General features: G+C 37.4%; 1 protein-coding gene across 3 annotated transcripts in view; it reads left to right on the top strand.

Moving 5' to 3' along the window:
* lili (LMBR1-like protein lilipod) overlaps positions 1 to 21,888 on the top strand; it is a 434,111-nt gene that overhangs the window by 126,464 nt on the left and 285,759 nt on the right. For all 3 annotated transcript variants that reach the window (XM_090398849.1, XM_090398851.1, XM_090398850.1), the window contains exon 6: positions 3,141 to 3,258. In XM_090398849.1, the coding sequence (XP_090254975.1) occupies positions 3,141 to 3,258 (118 nt within the window). The remainder of the gene's footprint in view (positions 1 to 3,140; positions 3,259 to 21,888) is intronic.

Below are 21,888 nucleotides of genomic sequence, written 5' to 3' on the forward strand. Positions count from 1 at the left end.
GATAGTGGATAAGAATCTGAAATTTAGGGGACATATAGCCAAAATTGTGAAGGCAACACAAAGGCTTCTGGGAATGATGCAGAGGACACTGACTTGTAGAAGTAGGAAGATTCTTGTTCCATTGTATAGCGCTTTGATTAGGCCATACATGGACTATTGTGCCCAGATTTGGTCACATGGTTTTCAGAAGGATGAAGAGATGTTGGAAAGGGTTCAGAGGCGACTGACTAAGGTAGTTTCTAACCTCTGGAATGTCAAGTATGAGGAAAGATTACGAAGATGCAACTTGCAGAGTCTGGTGGACAGAAGGAAGAGGGGAGATATGATAGAGACCTACAAGTTAGTAAGGGGTTGTTATAGGATGAATGCTGGAGAGGTTCTACAGAAAATAGTGGAGATCAGGGGAGAACCAAAGGTCATCCCTGGAAACTGTATAAAGAGGGTATGAGTAGAGGAGTGAGATGCAAGTTTTTTTTCATGCAGAGTTGTGAATGATTGGAATGCCTTGCCTGAGAGTGTGGTGTCTGTAGAGAATTTGAGTGTGTTTAAAGCATAGTATGAGATGAGTTGTATGTATGATAAAAGGAACTCCTAGATGAGTCTTTGACTCCATGGAGTCTTGGGTAATGATGATAATAATGTTGACAACATTACCTGCACAAAACATAACAGGGTTCCTCCATGGCAGGTTTGCACTCCATCTTGCAACCTTTCACTGTGCCATCTAAGGAAGACTCATACTTCTATTTGCAAGGTTTTTATTATTATTATTTTTTTTTATTTTTATGTATACAGAGCAGAGCCCCTCTTTCTTATCCATCTCCATTGATAGTTCAAATTCTGTGGCCTATGTTCATTGCACTGTTGTTTCCCTGCTCTTATTATATTCAATCAGATCCCACTTAGTAATTGTACAGCAGAGTTGCATGCCATTTAGTTTGTGCACACAAAAGAAAACTGCAACCAAAAATATATGATTTTTATCAACTCACTGAGTTCTTTACAGGCCATCTGCTCTTCTGTGTACAATCTGCATCCAGTGCCTTCTGCAATTATGGGGCTGATGAGATCATTATATAATAAAATGAACAGTGAGAGGATTTTTAGTAACTGCATTGCCAAGAGTGACTGTTTATATAAACTGAACATGCTGGTAGATTCTGTTTACTTTAGTATAGTCATCTCTCACTTTAGTATTTTGAGCACCAATGGAATAGTTTATTATTATGGTAGATTTCATTTAGAAATTCACTATAGTGAATTTTATATAGAATATTGATATTTTGAGTAGTTTGAGTATAACTCGCTACAGGAAACATCTTTATGATGATGATGCTTACTAATTTCCATTTCACGGTTTTTCATGTTTGCTTTCCGCTCCCTGATGCCTACGCTGCCCAACCTCCCGTGTTCCGGACTGGTAGACCGGTTCTCCTTGAATTCCGATGACTCGAATTTTGAAGACTCGACACTCAGGGTAGCCCCTGAGTTTCAAAAAGTTTTAAATAACTTGACAAAAATGTTACAGCCTACATCCGTTTCAAGGACGCCACATCCGTTTCCAATTTTAGCTTATCATTTTATAGTATAGAGTAGATATATTCTACATTTCTGCTTATGTTTCTGTTGGTCAGTGAGATAGGTTAGGTCTATCTGTCGATCCATCTCTATGCTATCCCTAGATTTTGGCTTGGCAGATTTTATTGAATTCCACCTAGTCAGAGAATTTTTTTTGCATTTGAAATCCTTTATTTTTATTTATTTATTTATTTATTTATTATTATTATTATTTTTTTTTTTTTAATCTGTAAAATGGGCTCCATTGATTTTAAAAACCTGATTTTGAATCCCATCTAGGATGCAAAGTTCCCTTTATAAGAGCTTTTTAATGCTGGTCTTATAGAGGTAACAGTTTTTTTTTCCCCCTGAAACTTCAATTTTTCATTCTGCAGAAGAAGCGACCTGGTCAGTCACAGAATACACACTGATAGATGTAGTAGGTGGGATTAACTTCATTATAAACCTCATTAATGCTATGATAGGTAGGTTACTTGGCAGAGACTAGACACTGAGTGTAACACATTAAGGGATAGTGATCTACAAAAATTTATTAAACTGAATTTTTGTTTCAAATGGACTGTTTGCAGAACATATCCGAATTATACTCTGGCTTGATGAAATTTAATAAAGTTTGATAATTGAGAATGTCAATTATCAAATTGAGAATTTCAATGTGATAATTTTTATTCGTAAAATGATTCAAACTGTTAAGTAATTCTACATTAGGATATTTCGGAAATATTGTCATCAGTTTGAATGTAATGACATCTAATATTTATAATTTCTGTTAATATTTGCAGAGGTTTCACTTACTTTTAGATTCATTGACCACTTGTATTGGAAAGGTTATGTAAAACACAATTATATGCAAAATGGGGCTGTCAACACTTCATAACTGCTTCCATAATTTTTTCACAACCTCATTGGATTTTTACAAAAGTATCCCATTTACTTGAAAAATAATGTAAATATATGAAAGTTATCATGATAGTTCTTGAAAAATTGAGAAAAATATTCAGGGTTGAATTATCTAAATAATTTCAATTGACATTCATGTAAACAGTTTTAAGAATTTGCTGAACAGTGTATATTTGGTGACCTATACATTGTAGTAAAGTAATTTTCAGTTTTAGGTCAGGGCTGATAAATTCATGATATTATACTGCTCAAAACAATTAGGGGATATTTTGGTTTTCTTGTAAATTATAAAGTTATAAAAATGATTTACAAATGTAACACAATTTGTAATAAATATTGATTATTTAAACAATATCTCATCAATTATATAGATGTTATATAGAATTATATAGAAATATTTATTCATGTATAAAGGCCCAATAGTTATAATTATTTGTGAAATTTATAATTATCCAACAGAAACTAAAATATCCCCTAATTGTTTTGAGCAGTGTACAAATTGACACTGCCCTTAATGACTTACTGCATTGGGCTCATAATAGTATTTTTAATCATGGAACTTGTGTTTGGTTTGTGAAATTTGAATATGCGAGCCCATCACTTGAATTCTTAAATATAATTTGTCTTTCTACTGTGATTTATATTTTTATTTCATTTTCTAGGGCATCATGGCACGTGTGTATGAAACATTTGCAATGTTAGCACTCCTTGGTTTACTAACTCTTGGAATGACTTATCTTCTTTCAGCCTTTCTTGATTATGGCATTGAATCCCTTTTTAGTAAGTGCTATTTCCTTACAATGCTAGTATTTATAGCACAATGTAAATAGATGTGAACAATTTCAGGAAAGAATATTCCGAATGCAACATTTTATATAGTAATGTAGTAAGGTACTGTTATTTGTTACATCTTTACTCATTCATTCATTCATACCCTTTTAACAGTATTAGCTTACAACACCATATAAGAATAAAAACAAATTGAGTAATTTATGAAGCTGCTGACATTTCACTGGATTCAAATTAGGACCTCCAGAAAAGGCACTGAAATTGAATAATTAGTTACATAATTGTAAAGGAAAAAGAGAGAGAGAGAGAACCTGATTCCTTGCTTGTGCATTATTCTAGGAATAGATTTATAGCCAGCTTGTTTGGTTTTAGGCTGAAGAGGGTTTTAGAATAAGTCTTCTAACAAGAATAAGTGTTAGATTGGGAGAGTGCTTCATTGCTGGTGTTTGATCTCAAAAATAGTCTTCCAGTTTTGCAGTGGCTTCTATGTAGTACTGTTGTTTTCTTCCATATATTCCTGAGAGATGTTTCCAACACATTTTAAAAGACAATTGATCAATGTTTGTCACAGAGGTCTACTTAGAAAACTACTATCCTATATAAAAATGAAGTGGATATTAAATCCAGCATTATTTCAAAGTCAAATACAGAAACTATAAAGTTTTGTATGAAATTTGACCGGTGAGCTTACAGGAATACACTCGCCGGTATTTATAAGTTGCCCTATCCGGACCTTAGGAGACATACCCACTATGGCAGCAACCATACATTTGCCTCTTATTGGTGTCCATTTTGATAAAGTTTCACTGGCCTGACAGCTGTTTCAAACTGGTTGGTTTTCTTCAGACACCAGGTTTTGCTTTCTTAAGGCAGAAACCTTAAAAGACAAAACTCTCAGTACTAAGGAACTTGAAACATTGGAGAGGTGTATTTTTCATAAGCAAACTCTTGGTTGGTTGGTGTGTAAAAGTATTTACTAAAATAAAGAGCCAAAAGGCTTCACTTTGGCGATGCAAAATTATAAAAATCAAGTGGATATTGAATCCAGCATTATTTCAAAGCCAAATTCAGAAACTATAAAAGTTTCCTATGAAATTTGACCAGAGAGTTTATGGGAATACACTCGCCAGTATTTACGAGTTGCCCTAGCCGGATCAGCTATCAGGCCAGTGAAACCTTATCAAAATGGACAAATAGGAGGCGAATATATGGATACTGTCATAGTGCACGTCTCCTGTTAGATCCAGCTAAGGTAACTCGTAAATACTGGCGAGTTTATTCCCATAAGCTCTGATCATTCATATGAAACTTTTATAATTTCTGTATTCGACTCGGGAAAAAATGCGGATTTAATATCCACTTGATTTTAATAATTTTGCTTTGCCAAAGTGAAGCCTTTTGGCTCTTTATTTTAGTAAATACCATCCTATAGTCTGCCATCAACCTTTTGCAATTGGATCACCACCTTCCTCTCTGGTTGGTCACTGCCTACTGTGGTAGATGGTTTCCTCTCTGTTTGAATTTCCCCACCAATGCAGGAGTACCCCACCTCTATACTTTCACCCACTCTGTCCCTTCTGTACATAAATTAACTACTCTCATTGACTTCAGATCTTATTCCTTGCTGTGGTGATGACAGTACACTCTTTCCTCTCATTTGACAGACCACGTAGTGCTCAAACATTGAAAGCCTCGAGATCCTCTATGACAAATGGCTTAAATTCTGATCTCCTCTCTATTCTTCACTGAAGCGAGAATAATCTTCTGAACTTCAATACTACTAAAACATAATTGTTTGTAATTTCCTGCAAGAAAGAGCTCATGTTACTTACACAGGTTATTTTCAATAGCAGTGTTCAAACCAATTTTAACTTATGGAGCTGAGAGCTGGATTAGAAGTAAAACACCTGACTAAAGACTAGAGACTGCAGATATGAGAGTCCTGAGAAAGATTAAGGGCATGAACAGATGGCATCAATGGCAATATCATATTAAAAACGAGGATATTAGGAAAGAACTTGACATTGTCAGCATCCAGGAACTCGTTAGCAGAGCTAATCTCAGCTGATATGGTTACTTAAACAGAATGGGTGAGGAAAGATTAGCAAAACAAGTGTTCTCTGCCAAGTTGGCAGGAAAAAAAGACCCAGAGGAAGACCAAGATATAGGGGGATTGATACGGTAAAAAGTGCCTTAGAAGATAGAAATATAAGATCTAATAATGTTGGAGTCTTGACAGGTAATAGACTGATTTGGAGGGAAATTGTAGATAGATAAGAGGTTAGTAATGATGTAAAAAGTTTTCATATAGTACTATCATATCCTGTATCATCCTTTGAGGGTACATGACAGGAATTTGATGATGATGACAATCAGATATCAAAATGTGATCAGGTTTTTTTTCTTGGACTGACTTGCCTCTCCACTCTTTCCTGGCACAAGCACATCTCAGACAGCGACTTCTTCAGCTGCCAAAAAACTTATTTTCTGCCAAGACACTCTTCACTTCTACAGTTACTACCATTATGTAAATCCCAAATCTACCTATCCTGCTTACATTTGGGATGGTGCATTCAAATCCTCACTGGCACTGCTTGATGGTATTCAGAAGGAATAATCAGATTAATTGAAGATCTCTCTCTCACAGATCACTTGTTCCCTTTCTCTCACACAAATGTCCAGTTTCTGCCTTATATCTCTTCTTACTTCCATGCAGTGCTCTGCTGAATTAGCCAAACTGTAAGAACAAGTGCACTTGCTGGTTAATATCCATTTACCATCCAACTTATCAAACTAACTTAACTTTCTCCTCTTTCATTCTCTCTATCTCTCTCTCCTCTGGAACTGCAGCCTTTAGCTATTTTCAAAAAAAGATAAAAAAAATTCTTTCATCTTATCCTCTTGCACTGATGTGCTATAGATCTTGTGACATTTGTGTGTTGTGTCAGATTTAAAAAAAAGGGGGTGGGGTTGCTTGTGTATTTAAGGAGGATGTTAACAGTTCTTGTCTGTCTGTAATATGCCAAGTGGCAGGTTCAAGGCACTGTACACTGCATATATCAAAGGATGGAGGATCTGTTCATCCTTAGGCGAACAGATAAGAATTTCTGGTTTGAAATGTGTCCTAAAACTGCTATGAAGATTTTATATTAAGTAATCCTTGGATTATCTTTTCAGATCTGCCTTAGATATTGGGGCAGGAATAGTTTTGCTGTGCTTGTGTGTGTGTGTGTGTATTGTATTAATCTTCCCCCTGACTTTTTTTTCTTTCGATATAATGCAAAGTGGTGTTATACCATTGAACAAAAATAGCCTTGGACATGTGGGTTGGATTGGGCACAGATGCCTGCTGATGTAACTAACTACAGCTAATTTCAACACTCCATCCATGTTTCATGCATTATGGAAATGTTTGGATAAGTAATGTGATCACTCATGATATTTTTGGGATATCTCTTGACGGTCTGGCACAGTTACTTTCTCATCTATTCTTTCCAATTAGGTCACCAGTTCCCGCTCTGGCTGTTCACAACATGTTTTCTTACAGCTTCATCAGTACTCTAGGGCTTTGTACTTTCACCACTGCTCTTCCTCTTATATGTAAATTATATGTTGTCTTACTGACCACAAATCCTCTCTATTACCTTCATAATGACAGTTTTCTATAACCACAGATTTAAAAAATTCTGATTTCTTTGCTATACTTTGAAAAAGACGACCATCTGCACTTGAATCTCACTTAATTCTATAAGATATCTATTCCCTTTCTCTTTCTTTTCATAATAGCCATATCTCCAAACAAGGTTAGATTTCTCATTTTTGGAGGTTACCCTCCTTTTTTGACACACTGCTCCATTATACACAACTTGCTGGTTATCGTTCAGAGCCAATCTCTGATTCATCTAACCAATATACTATTTATTCCCATATCCTCTGCAGCTTGTATACCAACTTATCATGTGGTAATCTGTCAAGTGCTTTTACAAAGTCCAACAATATCATGGTATATGATTCTCCCTTATCTAACACACTTGTTATCCTATCATGAAATGCAAGTAAATTAGTAAAACAGCATCTGCCTTTTACAAATCCATGCATCATCATAAAGAATGCTATCTCCATCAACCCAATCCTGTATTTCATACCTAACCAATCTCTCCAACACCTTGACCACAACTGCACTTATATAGCCTGGTCTATAATTGAAAGCTTTGTGGAGTGGCACTATTTTGCCTTCTTTTCAATCCTTAGGACCCTACAAACATCATGAGACTTTCATTGCATAGCCAACTCTGGTGCATATTTCTGATTCTTTCACTTCTGATTCCCCTGATACTCCTCCCTTCTATATATTGCACCACATCATTTACACCATTATGATATACACCAATAAACTGCTTGTTCAATAATTCCACTATAACCTTTGCAACTGTTATTCTGCTGCCATGACTATCCACCAGTGTCAACCTGCCATAATTCTTTCTCTTGCTTGCCATATCACAGAAAAATTCCCTTGAGTTAACCTTGGCCTGACTAGCCAATCTCCTCCCATAATAGCACCTTGTCTTTCTTTACCATGCTTGTCACTACACTTTATACTCTTCATGGATCCAATGCCCACCAACTGTCTTGTACCTCCTTCATAGCATTTTCTTTTCCAACACAGTTTGCTTGATTTTACTGTTCATCCATTTCACTCCAAGTCTATTTACTCGCTTAACCCTTAGTATGCAGTTATATATTGCATTGCTTTTGTCAGATACTGCCTTGTGAGTTTCTATCCATTGTTAACATCTTTTTTTGCTCAGTTCATCTACCCAATGTACTGATGCTAACTAACTACAGAGCTTCCTATGATCACTTGCTTTATACTTCCAAAAATATCCATTTTTGGCAGTAACCTTTTCTTGTTTCATCACTTCCAAAACAAGTACATCTTGATCACTCTCACCAACTGGTCCAGTGTCAACACCTCATTAACAACTACATCTTGTGAAGTTATCATCAATTCCAAAACATTTAATGCCTCTAGTTGCTTCAGTTACATACTGCTTATCTTTAATCTATCAAAAATTCAACAAACTCACTTCCCTTGTTCCCATACACTATCTCCTCCTCCTATTCTATATTCCTGTAATTAAATTTCTCCCATCAGGATCGTCTTCTTCTTACATGCCCAACTAATTTGCCTAAACATTTCACAATCAGTATTCTCTGGCTTATAATGACATCCTATCAGATATACTAGTCTGTTTATTTCAACTTCACACCACACAGATTAAAAATCTGTGCTTGCACTATCAACTTCCATACTTTGTGGACACAATTCCTTTGCAATCATTAACAGCACTCCCCCTCCTCTTCACATTTTTATCCTTATGGAAAATTATATATCCTTCTTATTTCTATTCCCTACATCACATCCTTTCAGACAACCAAGTTTCACTTATTCCAGTTATCTTTGGCCATACTGACTCAATCAATGCAACAAACTCAGGTTTCTTGTTTTGAATATTCCTTACATTTGTGTACAGACATAACAATTCCTGTGTCTTTGAGGCCATTCTACAAGCACCAACATTCTTTATTCTAGCTGCCATACAAAAACTCTCTTCAGTCTGACCACTTCCATTTCCCCGATCCTTACTCCGATTTCCAATTCCACCTGTCTCATCCTCACCTTTATACGTTCCATCACCTTGTGCTACTGCAACCACATCTTCAACCTCATATCCATCTTCCTCTTGTCATACAATCCATTTAGTTGTGCTATCCTGCTTCACAAGTAGACTCTGATCATTTCTTACTCTGCCATTTTGATCTCCAACAAAACCAACTTTTCCTTTTTCATTGTGTCAGGTGCCTTCTCTGATTCATCAAAAAAATTCTTCCACCTCTGCTCTTGTGGAACATTCTCTGGAACCATAGGAGAAATAAGCATCATTGTCCAATTCTTCATTCTGATATATTTGTCAAAAATATATCACTGTACTTAATATTGCCTTCCATTCATGATTATTCTCATATTTAATGTTAAGTACTATAGCTACATCTTCTTTTCCCTTATTGTTGTTGCCTAAATATATGCTGCTTAGAAATATTTCTTCTGTGTGTGTGTGTGTGTGTTTCAGTAATGCCTCTCATATCAATCTGATACTTATCCAATTCTCTTGATAGTTCTGTTTCTTTTTCATTGATGCTTTTGATGTTGATGGTGCATCTTGAACTCTTCTGATGTTGAGTTAGGATTTGTTCCAGCAGTTGACTTTTTTGTTTTTCACCCTGGTTCCCTAACAAAAAGAATGAGGCATTCTTTAACTGGGAGATGCCCTATTTCAGCATGAAATTGTCACATTGCCATCATTTTGAATTTTGGTTTAAGCCAGTAGAATATAATTTTGTTTATTATTATTTTTTTTTAATGGGGAACCTAGCCACACAAGGTTGGTTAACCCATAGTACACTAGTTGCGTGGATGGTAAGAAGGAAAGTGTTCACATTTTCCTTGAAATGCTGTAGGTTGTATTCCTTGGGAAACACAGAAGATCGTAGACTGTTCCAAAGGACAGCAGTGGGAATGGATGAACACAAAAGAAGAGAATATTTTTTCTGTTAGTTTGGCAATGCACTGTGAAGGAGTGATGATTTGTTGCTTCATGTGTTTGAACAGATTTGACAGAGTGGAGGTATTATTGATGCCGATTGTGATGCATCATTTAGAAATACTTCTATGCCCACTCTTTATCAGTGGAAACTGAGCACCTATGTGCAAGTGAGTGAAGTATATTAGTGAGAGAGGGGTCATTAAGCAATGCAACCACCCTTTTCTGTAAGTCCTTTAGGGGAGCTCTTAGGGGAACCACCCCAGATGCAAGAGTAATATTCACTGGTCAGGCTGATTTGTGATTTGTATAAAGGTAGAAGTTGTTTAGAGTTAAAGTAATGCCTCAAGCAATAAAGAAAACCTATTTTTTTTGGAGGCACAGGAGGAAATATTTGTAATATGTTTATGCCAAGAGAGAGTTGAGGTCATTGCTATCCTAGGAAGATAGATCTCATCATGTATAGGGATTTGGGTGTTGTCAAAGGTAAAGCTGGAAGCAAAGGGTTCTTTTTTGTGGGAAATAAGGTACAGTTGTGTTTTTTTGCTAGCATTGAAACTGACAGGATTATCCAAATCCCACTGTTAATGTTTTGGAGATCAATATTTAAGATAGTAGTAGTTAAGGCTCTGGAGATTGTGATGATTTGTGCATTGCTGACTTTGTCAAATGAAAAGGAGGAATGTGATGTGCCGTCACTAGCAGAAGTATGCATTGGATTGGTAGCCTGCTGGTGTAGATTGTTTATAATACAACTTTCTCGGCTAAATCCGAAATTGCCACCCATTCTCATTCGTTCAGTATCTGGGTACTACAGTATTTTCTGTGCATTGCAACCTGAACATCCAGAAATAAGATTTTGGTAGTCTTACACTAGTTTCGCTTCTGCTTTGGCAAGACAAATGGTCCTGGATGGCCTGGCCAGGATCAGTTTGCTAGTGGACTTGTCAAGGGTGTTGCAGTAAGTCTCTTTCCCCATGGTCTGGGGACAGGGCCAAGGCTTGTAGTGCTCATATAGCATCTGGGATATCTGTGGCATTCTTCTCCTGAGCACAGTCATCTTGCTGGTGAATGGGCATCCTTTTCTGAATGTCCAATCACCGGAATCTTTAGAGCCTTAATGGGATACGAAATATGGTCACTCTCGAACTGCCTGTCATGATTCTGCCATCTGTGCCCGATGGTGGCGGTGAAGAACATGAAATATAGACTAAGAGCAAAATTCCAAAATGCTCTGAGGGCGACCACCTAGCATACTCCTGAGCATGCCACAGGTGGAAGGATGAAAAGGAGATACAAAAGTTAAAACTAGAGCAGTGCATCACATACCAAGAAGCAAAGAAGCAGGGTATACCACAATAGTAGCAGAAACAGCTGCTAAAGCCTCTTACACTGAGAAGGCAAAGAAAGAAAGAAAGTTTCAATTGAGACATTGACAAGGAAAAAAGAAACGATGGATACTGGCCTACAATTCTCAAAAAAAGAAAAAATCCAAGACTAATAAAAATAAAACCATCCATCATAGGAAGCCAGATGACACCACCAAAAAGAAATAATGGAAACATTCCTACAATGAAATAGTTGTTGATGCCATAATGACATTAAGGCTCTCTTGGAGAAGTATAAAACAACATGCTTCTGCTTGCAGGAAACATTAACCAGAAACCGAGTGATGATCCAACTCTCCGTAATGTTACTATTATTCGTGAGAACAGGACAGGGGATGGACCTGCCCACAGAGGAGTCTCCATCTTTGTGGGCGGCCATACTCGTCCCCTCCCCTTCCAATAAATCCAAATTAACACCATTATAGAAGCAGTTGCTATAAGACTGTCAGAAATATGATAACTGTATGCTGCAAGATGACATATGACATCATTAATATGACCTTGATGCCATACTATAGTTACCATTCCTCTTTTAATGGGGGATTTAAATAGACAGTTTTAAATTGATAATTTATTTAAATAAACTGAACAAACATCAGAGGAAGAGCTGTTGAGCATATGCTCGACAACAATCTCTCCCACTCAAATACACGAAGCAACACTTTTTGCATATGCTTACCGGAATATTGACTTAACTATCTGTTCATCTTCCCTTTTCTTGCTGTTTAAGTGGGAAACCAGTGACATCCTATTTTGGAGGGATCATTTTCCCATGATATCCATTCTTCTACGTGGACAACCATGTATTACATAATGAATATCATGGTGGAAAATTGAGCATGCTTGACTGGTTAACCTTTTCTTCATTAGCAGTTTTTGATTCTGCAATAGTCAGTTCATCTCTGCAGTGAAGCGTGTTACAGAGTGTATTATAGCAGCAGCCACAACTACAATTCCTAAAACATCTGTTTGATTCCCACCTATGCCATCGTGGAATGATGATTGCACAGAAGTCCAGAAGAAAGCATGGAATATTTTCCTTGGATATCCCACAACAAACTTAATTGCTTTCAAATGAGCCCAAGCAAGATACATCAGGCATCAGAGCCAAAAGAAATCATGGATTCAATTTATTTCTTCTGTATCAAGATCCACCAACATCAAAGAAGTGTGGGAAAAAAATCCAGAAAAATGAAAGGCAGATATATCACCTGCCAACTCTCTATCCTCGAGTACAATGATTGCACAGTTGCTGATCTAGCATCAGTTGCTGGCACACTTGGAGAGACTTTTGCAAAAACATCGGCAACATCTCATCCTCTGAGTTCCTTGCCCAAAAAAAGCAAAGCAGAAAAACAATGAATCCATTTTTCTTTGAACAGTACAGAAGAAGACAACAGACCATTTACCAAAGAAGCAATGAAAGCTGCTTTGTTTAAATGTCATCCAACTGATATTGGACCATATAATATCTATTACAAGGGTGGTCTGAAAAGTTCTCGGCCTTGCAATGAAAAAACGGATTTATAATTTAAAATTATTTATTGTTCAACATAATCTCCCTTAAGACTAACACATTTATTACAGCGATGCTCCAGCACCATTATCCCGTCCCTGTAGTGGTTCTCAGTGAGATCTGCAAAATACCCCTCTACAAGTGCAATCCCCCCCTCTTGATTCGAAGAAAAACACTGACGAGCGAGGAAGAGTTTTAGTTTTGGGAAGAGATAGAAGTCAGAGGGAGCGAAATCTGGGGAATAGGGTGGATGTTCCAACAATTCATAGTGCAGATCCTTTAATTTTCCCATTGCCAAAACACTTTTGTGGGCAGGTGTATTGTCCTAATGAAAGATGATTTTTTCCTTCTGCAAACCAGGTCTTTTCTCATGAATTATTTCATTTAGACTGGCTAAAAGATTGGAATAATATTCTCAGGTTATTGTTTTACCCTTTTCAAGATAATTAATAAACAAAATGCCTTTATCCCAAAACACCGATGCATGATATTTCCTGCTGATTGAACTAACTTTGTCTTCTTTGGTGCGGAACAACTGGCTTCTGTTCACTGTTTTGACTGCTGTTTGGATTCTGGTGTGTAATGGTGAATCCAAGTCTCATCCATAGTAATAAATCGAGACACAAAATCAGTTTTATTCTTGTTAAAATGCTCCAAGCACTGTTCAGAGATTTTCATGTGAGTGTGTTTTTGATCTGCTGTGAGCAAGCGTGGCACCCATCTTGCACAAAGCTTTTTCATTTGCAATTCTTCATGCAAAATATATCCTACACGTTCTTTTGAAATGCCTATAGTCTCAGCAATTTCATGCACTTTGACTCACCAGTCATCCAATACCATATCGTGTGCTTGATCAATGATTTCTGGTGTTGTTACACTTTTTGGACGTCCTTCACATGGATCATCTTCAAGGCTGGTATGGTGACGTTTAAACTCAGCAGCCCATTTCTTAATTGTCGAAAATGAAGGAGAAGAGTGCCCATAAATTTTAATGAACTTCGAATGAATTTCTTTTGCCTTTATGGATATCCCACAAATATCCAAAGAATTTTATAAATACGCAATACTCAATTTTGTCCATTTCAAGAGATACAGACAACACTTTTGCTTTAGACAGCTGTATAAAACAAACTATTTGATAGAATGACGTGCAATTTCACATGGATGCTTATGACAGATGTACCAACTTAGGAAAAAAAACTTGCTGATAGTGTTGCCATCTATGGTCAAGGCTGAGAACTTTTCAGACCATCCTCGTGTGTGACCTATTGCAAATTGATTCATGGCACTGATCTACCGTTGCACTTTTACAATAAACATTTCTGTGAGAATATATTTCTGGATACCTGGCAAAAGGTGATTATAATTGCCTTTTCTAAGTCAATGAAGGATCCAAAATTTCCAAATAACTACCATCCAATTTGCACTGACTGGCTGATTCTGAAGAGAAACAGCTTCTTTTCCAGAACAAATCTGGCTTCTGAAAATATCACTCTACTACAAATATTTCTTTTCTACAAATACTTATCTTTTCTTGTTTTGCTGGAGGCTTCCATCAGAGATTCCTTCCTAAAAATCAAGCATCTAGTATTGGGTTTTCTTTGATATGAAAAAAGTATGACGCAGCTTTGCAATTTAGAATACTGAAAGGCATACATATATTTGATCTCGGGGGGGGGGGGATCTCCCACTTTTTATCAAAAACTTCTTATCAAATCGAACCTTCCAAGTCCGAGTGGGAACTGCCCTCTCATGCACCTATAACCAAGAAGAGGGAATCCCATAAGGCTCTGTTTTTAAGTGTCATGCCATTTTGGAAGTCAAGGTCAAGTTGTTACCAACTTATCCCAACAGTAAGTAATGCCCTATATGTGGGTGACTTTACCAACTTTTATCAATGAAGTAATATGAGGGTCGTAGAAAGACAGCTGTAGCAAGCTATTGACCATCTCTCAAAATGGGTGCTAGCAAATCATTTCAGATTTTTACAGCAGTAGACAGTTGGTGTGTACGTTTGCTGCAGACATAGTCTTCATTCTGACCCAGGACTCTGAGTAGGACAAACACTAATCCCAGTTGCATCAGAAGCCAAGTTCTTGGGACTGATATTTGATAGTAAACTCAGCTTCTTCCCTCACCTCAGTTACAAGACAATTGCGATAAAGCAATGAACATTCTATGCACCCCTATCTTCCACCTGTTGAGATGTTGTTTGCTTTGTTTGTAGAGGGCATTGATGTGATTCTAGTAGCAAGGCTTATACGTTGGTCATACATAACTGGTAATTAGTTTATGGAATTAACAATGCATATAAAGTATATTAATTAAAGGTAACTTTAATAAATAATTTCTATATTTTGGCAACGTCACGTTGCCATCTTCAGGAACATAAAGATATGGTATGTGCACGCAGGACTAACAAAAGCAAATGAGGAAGAAAGCAAGAAACTAATATTGTTCCTAAAGTCTTAATGGTGCCCTCTGGTGGGCTAATTTGGTTGACTTGGCAGTTGGGCTGAAGATCTCAAAATGTAAGTCTCCCAAATTTGGGGTAGTTTCATGCACCCAAATTTGTTGAGGTTAGGAACGTTTTTTAGAGCTGATGAAGATGCCTTGAATAATCTTTCGTATTTAAACTTGCTGCGGTGTATTATTTTTGTTTTCTTCCAACGAATTCTATGGTGGGTATCTAAGGCATGGTCTGCCAGCCCAGAGTGGCTGTACTGGTGAAACTGGATGTAGTCTTTGTGTTCTGAAATCCTGATATTTGTTGTTCTGCCTGTTTGGCCAAAGTAGGACAATTTGCAGCTGCAAGGGACCTGGTATACACCAGGTAGGTCTAGGGGAAGTGGTTGGTCATTGGTAGAGTGGATAAGGGATGCCAACTTTTTATATGGTCTGTAACAAGAAGTAAGGTCATATTTTCTGAGGATATTGGTTATTTTCTCAGAGGTGCCCTGGATGTAGGGGGATGATGATAGATTTGGTGTAATCTTTATTGTGGAGGGGGAGAGGGGGGGGGTTGTGGTTTACTGGTTTGAGTATTTTTTGGGTTTTTTTGGGGTTATAGCCATTGGCTAAGAAAGTGTTGTGAATGTGGTTTAGTTCAGTAGTTAGGGCCTTGTCATCCGAGCAGATTAATTTTGCCCTGTTATATAGTGTTTTTATAACCCCATATTGTTGTGAAGGGGGGTGGTGGGATTGCTGGTGAATGTATCTGCCAGTATGGGTGGGTTTTCTGTAAACAGAGAAAACCAAAGATCCATGAAGCTGGCAAGTGATTAAAGTGTCTAGGAAGGGGAGGGTGTTGTTTTCCTCATTTTCTAAGGTGAACTGGACTCTGGGGTGTTGGTTGTTTAAGTGTGTTAGGAAGGAGTGGAGTGAGTCTGAGCCATGTGGCCAAATAGCGAACACATCATCCACGTAATGAAGCCAAATAGTGGGTTTTTGTGGGGCAGAGTTTAAGGCTTTCTCTTCAAAGGTCTCCATAAAGAAATTGGCCAAGGGTGGGGAAAGTGGTGAACCCATGGCTGTCCCCTCTATCTGTTTGTAGAACTTTCCTTGCCAAACGAAATAGCCTGAGTTCATTGTGAACTGAAATAAGGCTCAGATATCAGGAGGAAACTTGGCTTGAATGAGCTCTAGGGTTTCTTTGAGTGGTGAATAGGTGAATACATTAGTGAATAGGGAGGAGACATCAAAACTGACCATTATGTCAGTGTGTTGGAGTGAGAGGTTTTCTACACTGGCTTTAAAGTGGGCTGAGTTTTTTTGTGTGTGATGGTGTGTTGCCAGTATAGTGTGTGAGCGTTTTGGCTAAATGTTTGGCTAATTTATATGTGGGGGAATCAATGCCATCCACTATGGGACGTAATGGCACATTTTGTTTATGTATTTTTGGGAGTCCATATAATCAGGGGGGGGGTCTAGAGTTATAAGGTTTTAGTTTGTTAGTGACTTCCACAGGCCAAGAAGTGACTTTCTTAAGGAGTCTGTGGAGAGTTCTAATCTGAGAGCTGGTAGGATTATATTCAATGGGGAGGTAAGTAGTACGGTCTAGTAATAAAGCATTAAGCTTACCTTTGTAGTCCTTTTGATTTAGCACCACAGTGGCGTTTCCCTTATCTGCTTTGGTGATTACTATTTTTTTTGTTATTCTTCATTTCTTGTAGGGCTGCATATTCGTCTTTGGATAAGTTGGTTTTTGGAGGTTTGGCTTTAGTGAGAACACCGACTACATCCAGTCTGATGTTGTTGGCGATATGGTTAGGCAGGTTGCGAATCCCCCGTTCTATTTGGATCATGATTTCTTCGGCAGGTATTCTTTTTGGAGGTATTCTTATCCAAATCTATCACCATCGTCTACATCCAGGGCACCTCTGAGAAAATAACCAATATCCTCAGAAAATATGACCTTACTTCTTGTTACATATAAAAAGTTGGCATCCCTTATCCGCTCTACCAAAGACCAACCACTTCCCCTAGACCTACTTGGTGTATACCAGGTCCCATGCAGCTGCAAATTGTCCTACTTTGGCCAAACAGGCAGAACAACAAATATCAGGATTTCAGAACACAAAGACTACATCCAGTTTCACCAATACAGCCACTCTGGGCTGGCAGACCATGCCTTAGATACCCACCATAGAATTCGTTGGAAGAAAACAAAAATAATACACCGCAGCAAGTTTAAATACGAAAGATTATTCAAGGCATCTTCATCAGCTCTAAAAAACGTTCCTAACCTCAACAAATTTGGATGCATGAAACTACCCCAAATTTGGGAGACTTACATTTTGAGATCTTCAGCCCAACTGCCAAGTCAACCAAATTAGCCCACCAGAGGGCACCATTAGGACTTTAGGAACAATATTAGTTTCTTGCTTTGTTCCTCATTTGCTTTTGTTAGTCCTACGTGCACATACCATATCTTTATGTTCCTGAAGATGGCAACATGACGTTGCTGAAATATAGAAGTTATTTATTAAAGTTACCTTTAATTAATATACTTTATATGCGTTGTTAATTCCGTAAACTAATTACCAGTTAGACATCGATGTGATCAAAACTTAACTATGGGTCCCAAGTGTATTCTTCTACCAGGGAGCATGTGCTGTAATATTTAGATGCTATTCACCATCAAACCATCAGAATTGCAACTGGAGTATTTCACACATCACTTATTCCTAGTCTGTATGCTGAAGGAAATGAACCACCTTTGTCGCTTCGATGCCAACAGCTGGCTCTGCTATGTGTAACTAAAATAAAGTCCCTGCCAGACCACCCCATGTATTCAAGTATTCAACTATCCTTTGACCACAGTGGGAGAATCTCTTCTTGATCTACTAGACTTGATCAACTGCCTTTCCTACAAGCTTTAGAAATAGAAGCAGATAACATACCTAAGACACCACCAAACTCACTTCCGTCATGGGCAATCATACATGCCAATGCTAGCATGCAGCTTTTCTTTTAGCTGACCGAAATTTTCCACCCGTACTGTTGTCTACCAGCAACCCTTTGAAGCTCATAGAACTGAATACAGGCAGCTCTCGGTTTATGCCTCACTTTCGTTCCCGAAAAAAAACTGGCGTGAACAGAATCGGCATAAAACAAACCCAATTTTAATATAATAAATTTAGTTTAATCCTTTATCCAAGTGTGAGCAAACAAAGTTTGCGCCTGAAAGTATCTTCAGGACTGGGTTAAGATGGTACAACACCAGGGCAACTCATTGCAAAGGTGGAGCAAGCTACCAACACTCCTATCTCAGTATCTCCAATAATGCAAAACACATCTCCTTGCAGATATGTCTAATGTTATGCATTAAGGGAAGGGCCACTACCCAGACTAGTTTCGACCTTTATTGAGGTCTCTTCAGTGGGAGCCAGGCCCAAGTGGAGATATCAGGCAGAAGCATTAGTAGGTCATCTCTACCTATAGGAATTGCCAATTGGTGTGCCACCCTTTTTTAATTGGAGGTACAAAGTTATGTTCTGCACAGTCAAAAAATATGCACATGAAGTATGTGTAACATTATTATGTTTAAAGCTTTGATGATACATACATATATATTTGTTAAAATTATTAATAATGAAAACAAAACAAAATTATATACAAAAAATATGAAACTTCAAAAAGATATTACATATTTCTACGTCGAAGTTTCTGGTTTTGGATCACTTGCTTTTTTTGGAAACAAGTATCCAGTGTTGACTGCCTAGATTTTCTTTTTTTCTTTCTCTAAGGAGTTCAGTGTAGGGTCGAATAGATGCGATTACACTCCTTTTTACGTTTGCACTCCATTCCCAATTGTGGTCCATTTCGCAGAGTTCATTAGTCGATGTCTCTGTGCTTACAAGGATACGCTGTAAATCGGTACTTTTTACCTCTCAGAGGAACTTCTTCATTTACTTTCTCCTCCTTTGGATGTTGACTTAATTGTTCGGCTAATTCTTTTAAGTCTTCATTGGAAAGCGGTTTATCATGGCTCTCTTAGACTTCTGTTACATCTTCAGCTGTAATATCGTCCAATCCCACCTCTCTCGCAAACTTGGTAATGTCTTCAATAACATTCTCCTCTTGCTTTAATTCCTCGAATTCATGCAAAATTGCTGGAAGAAGTTTTCTCCATGCTCCTTTTAAACCCTTTGCTGACACTTCATCCCAGCTGCCTTGATGCCCTTCGAAATATTGAATGACCATCTTTAATAGTTTTTCCTGAAGTGTCCAAGACTCGTACCATTTCCATAAATGTTATACGGATAATATGCTTTGAAGATTGATATAAGCCCCTGATCTATCAGTTGCAAAAGCGATGTTGTGTTTGGAGGCATGTAAACAACCTTGACATCCAATGGTGTTCTTACTTCAGCAAGGTTGTCCAGGGACATTATCCAAGAGAGGCAATGCCTTGGCTGGCAAATCTTTTTCTTTACAGAAGCGAAGCACAGTAGGACAAAAATACTTTGTGTGCTAATCTATAAAAACGTCTTGTGTAACCCAAGCTTTCTTGTCCCATTTCCAATAGACTGGCAGCATGGCTTTTAGACCCTTGGAGGCATGTGGTGTCTGTGAATGGTACACCAACATTAGTTAAAGCTTCACAGTTCAGGAGACATTTGCACCTAACAAAAGCGTAAGTATGTTTTGCAGCTTTAAAACCTGGAGGGAACGTTCTTCACAGGAAATGAAGGTGTGTGATGGCAATATTTTTTCCAGTAGAGCCCAGTCTCATCAACATTAAAATGAGATCAGGAGGATAACTTCCTTGTTCTACACAGTCTTGAAATTCTTTAGGAAAAGCAGTCGCTGTCTGCACTTGCCACCTCACCAAATAATTTGACTCTATGGCACCTTACTATGAGACTTAAATCTCATGAACCAACCTTTGCTTCATAAAAATGTTTCTTCACCTCCATCTGTCTTTTAAGATCCTCAAAAATTGTTTTTGCTTTCTCAGTTATAACAGCCTGCTTCAGAGGAATATTTTCTGATTCAAGTCATCCACCCATAATGATAATAATTTTTTCATGAAGTTTACCCCTGCTATAACTTGCATGTTTTGCATTTAGTACTGCCGTAGATTGTTGCGCAGACTGTTTTATTTTATCTGCATTTTTCATAATTGTGGTAACAGTTGATGGAGGTAAGTTCATACTTATACTGACATTAGCACTTGTTTGCCCATCTTCCATTCTTTGAATCGCCATCTTCTTTTCAAGTGTGATTGATTTCCACCCCTTCTTAATACCAAGTTCTGTTAACATTTCTGCACTTCTTTTATCAGACATGGTATGTAATTATGTACTTTATCAATTTAAATACGTATGTATGTAAAAAAAAAACTAAATGGAACAATTAGGTAGATTCAACAGTAAAACTAGGTTTGATACATATATGTCATAGTAGCTCGGCAAACACTAGATGCCTGCTAGTGTCGTTTCTCAGTCAGACCACACTGCAGTAAGAAAGCACTTGCAGCCATCCGGCATTATTGTGAATCACCTTAAATTGAACTGTTGTAAATCGAGTGCTGCCTGTTCTGATTTTTCATTCTCTACATAGATGGCTCAAAATTGGAGGACCAAGTGGGATCTTTTGCGATCTTTCCAAACAACATTATATCTGCTCAAATCCCACTAAAATGTCACAGTTTAACAGCAGAGCTATATGTATATAATATTTATGCAATAGAGCTTGCACTAAAATTTCAAAATTCACAAAGTCTAGAACTGCAGTAATATCTGGTGCTCGCTTGATTTAGGCACCTCCTCTTTCAGTTATTGAAACTACACTTTGTATGCTTCTGTTGGATTCCAAGCCATGTTGAGATTAAGGAAAATTAGGTTACAAATACTGCAGCAAAGTCTGTTCGTTTCTCAAACATCAACCATCTGTCTGTATCATAGACAGATTATCAGTCAAACACACATCCCAGTGCGGCTATCTTGTAACAGAGAGAATAAGCTGTGCCAAGTTAAGTCTGAAATTAAATTATGGCAGTCGAGCATGCACAGAATTTAAACAGAGGAAGTTGTGCTTGCTCTGTTCCATATATTTTTTACTCATATTTTAATTGTTCAAGTTGTTTCACCAATGAGCACAGTCATTATTTTAGCCACTTTTATAATCTGTCTGAGCCGTACACACTTAGGCAAATTTTATCACTCAACTGTCAACTGGTTTTTAAGATTTTACTGAGTATTAATCTTTAGTTTCTGATATAAAAGTATATATTTTTAGTTTAAATTATTGTAAACATGTTTTTAAAAAGCCTCGGATTTATGTACATTTCATGAATTTTAATATTTTTTATACTTTTTACATTTGTTTTTTTCTATAGTTTTTTATTTTGTCTTATTTAATAAATAATATAATACTTCAAAGAATTGTTTAGCTTATGATTCTTTGTTGTTATTTACACTTTTATATGTACTTTTTAGACCTATATAAGCACCTGTGTAACGCAATTGGAAGAACAATGGCACGTTGTACCCTTTGATTTGAAAAGGCCTAAGTTCGATTCTTGTTGAGAGGAATCTTTTTTTTTTTCAATTGAAAGAGAGTTAGCCAATCTTATACGGAAGTGGCAGGGTTTTTCCCTCCCAGAAAC

This window comes from Typopeltis vanoorti, chromosome 10 (assembly GCF_054136105.1).
Source record: "Typopeltis vanoorti isolate ZY-2024b chromosome 10, IOZ_Tvanoo_1.0, whole genome shotgun sequence".
NCBI lineage: Eukaryota > Metazoa > Arthropoda > Arachnida > Uropygi > Thelyphonidae > Typopeltis > Typopeltis vanoorti.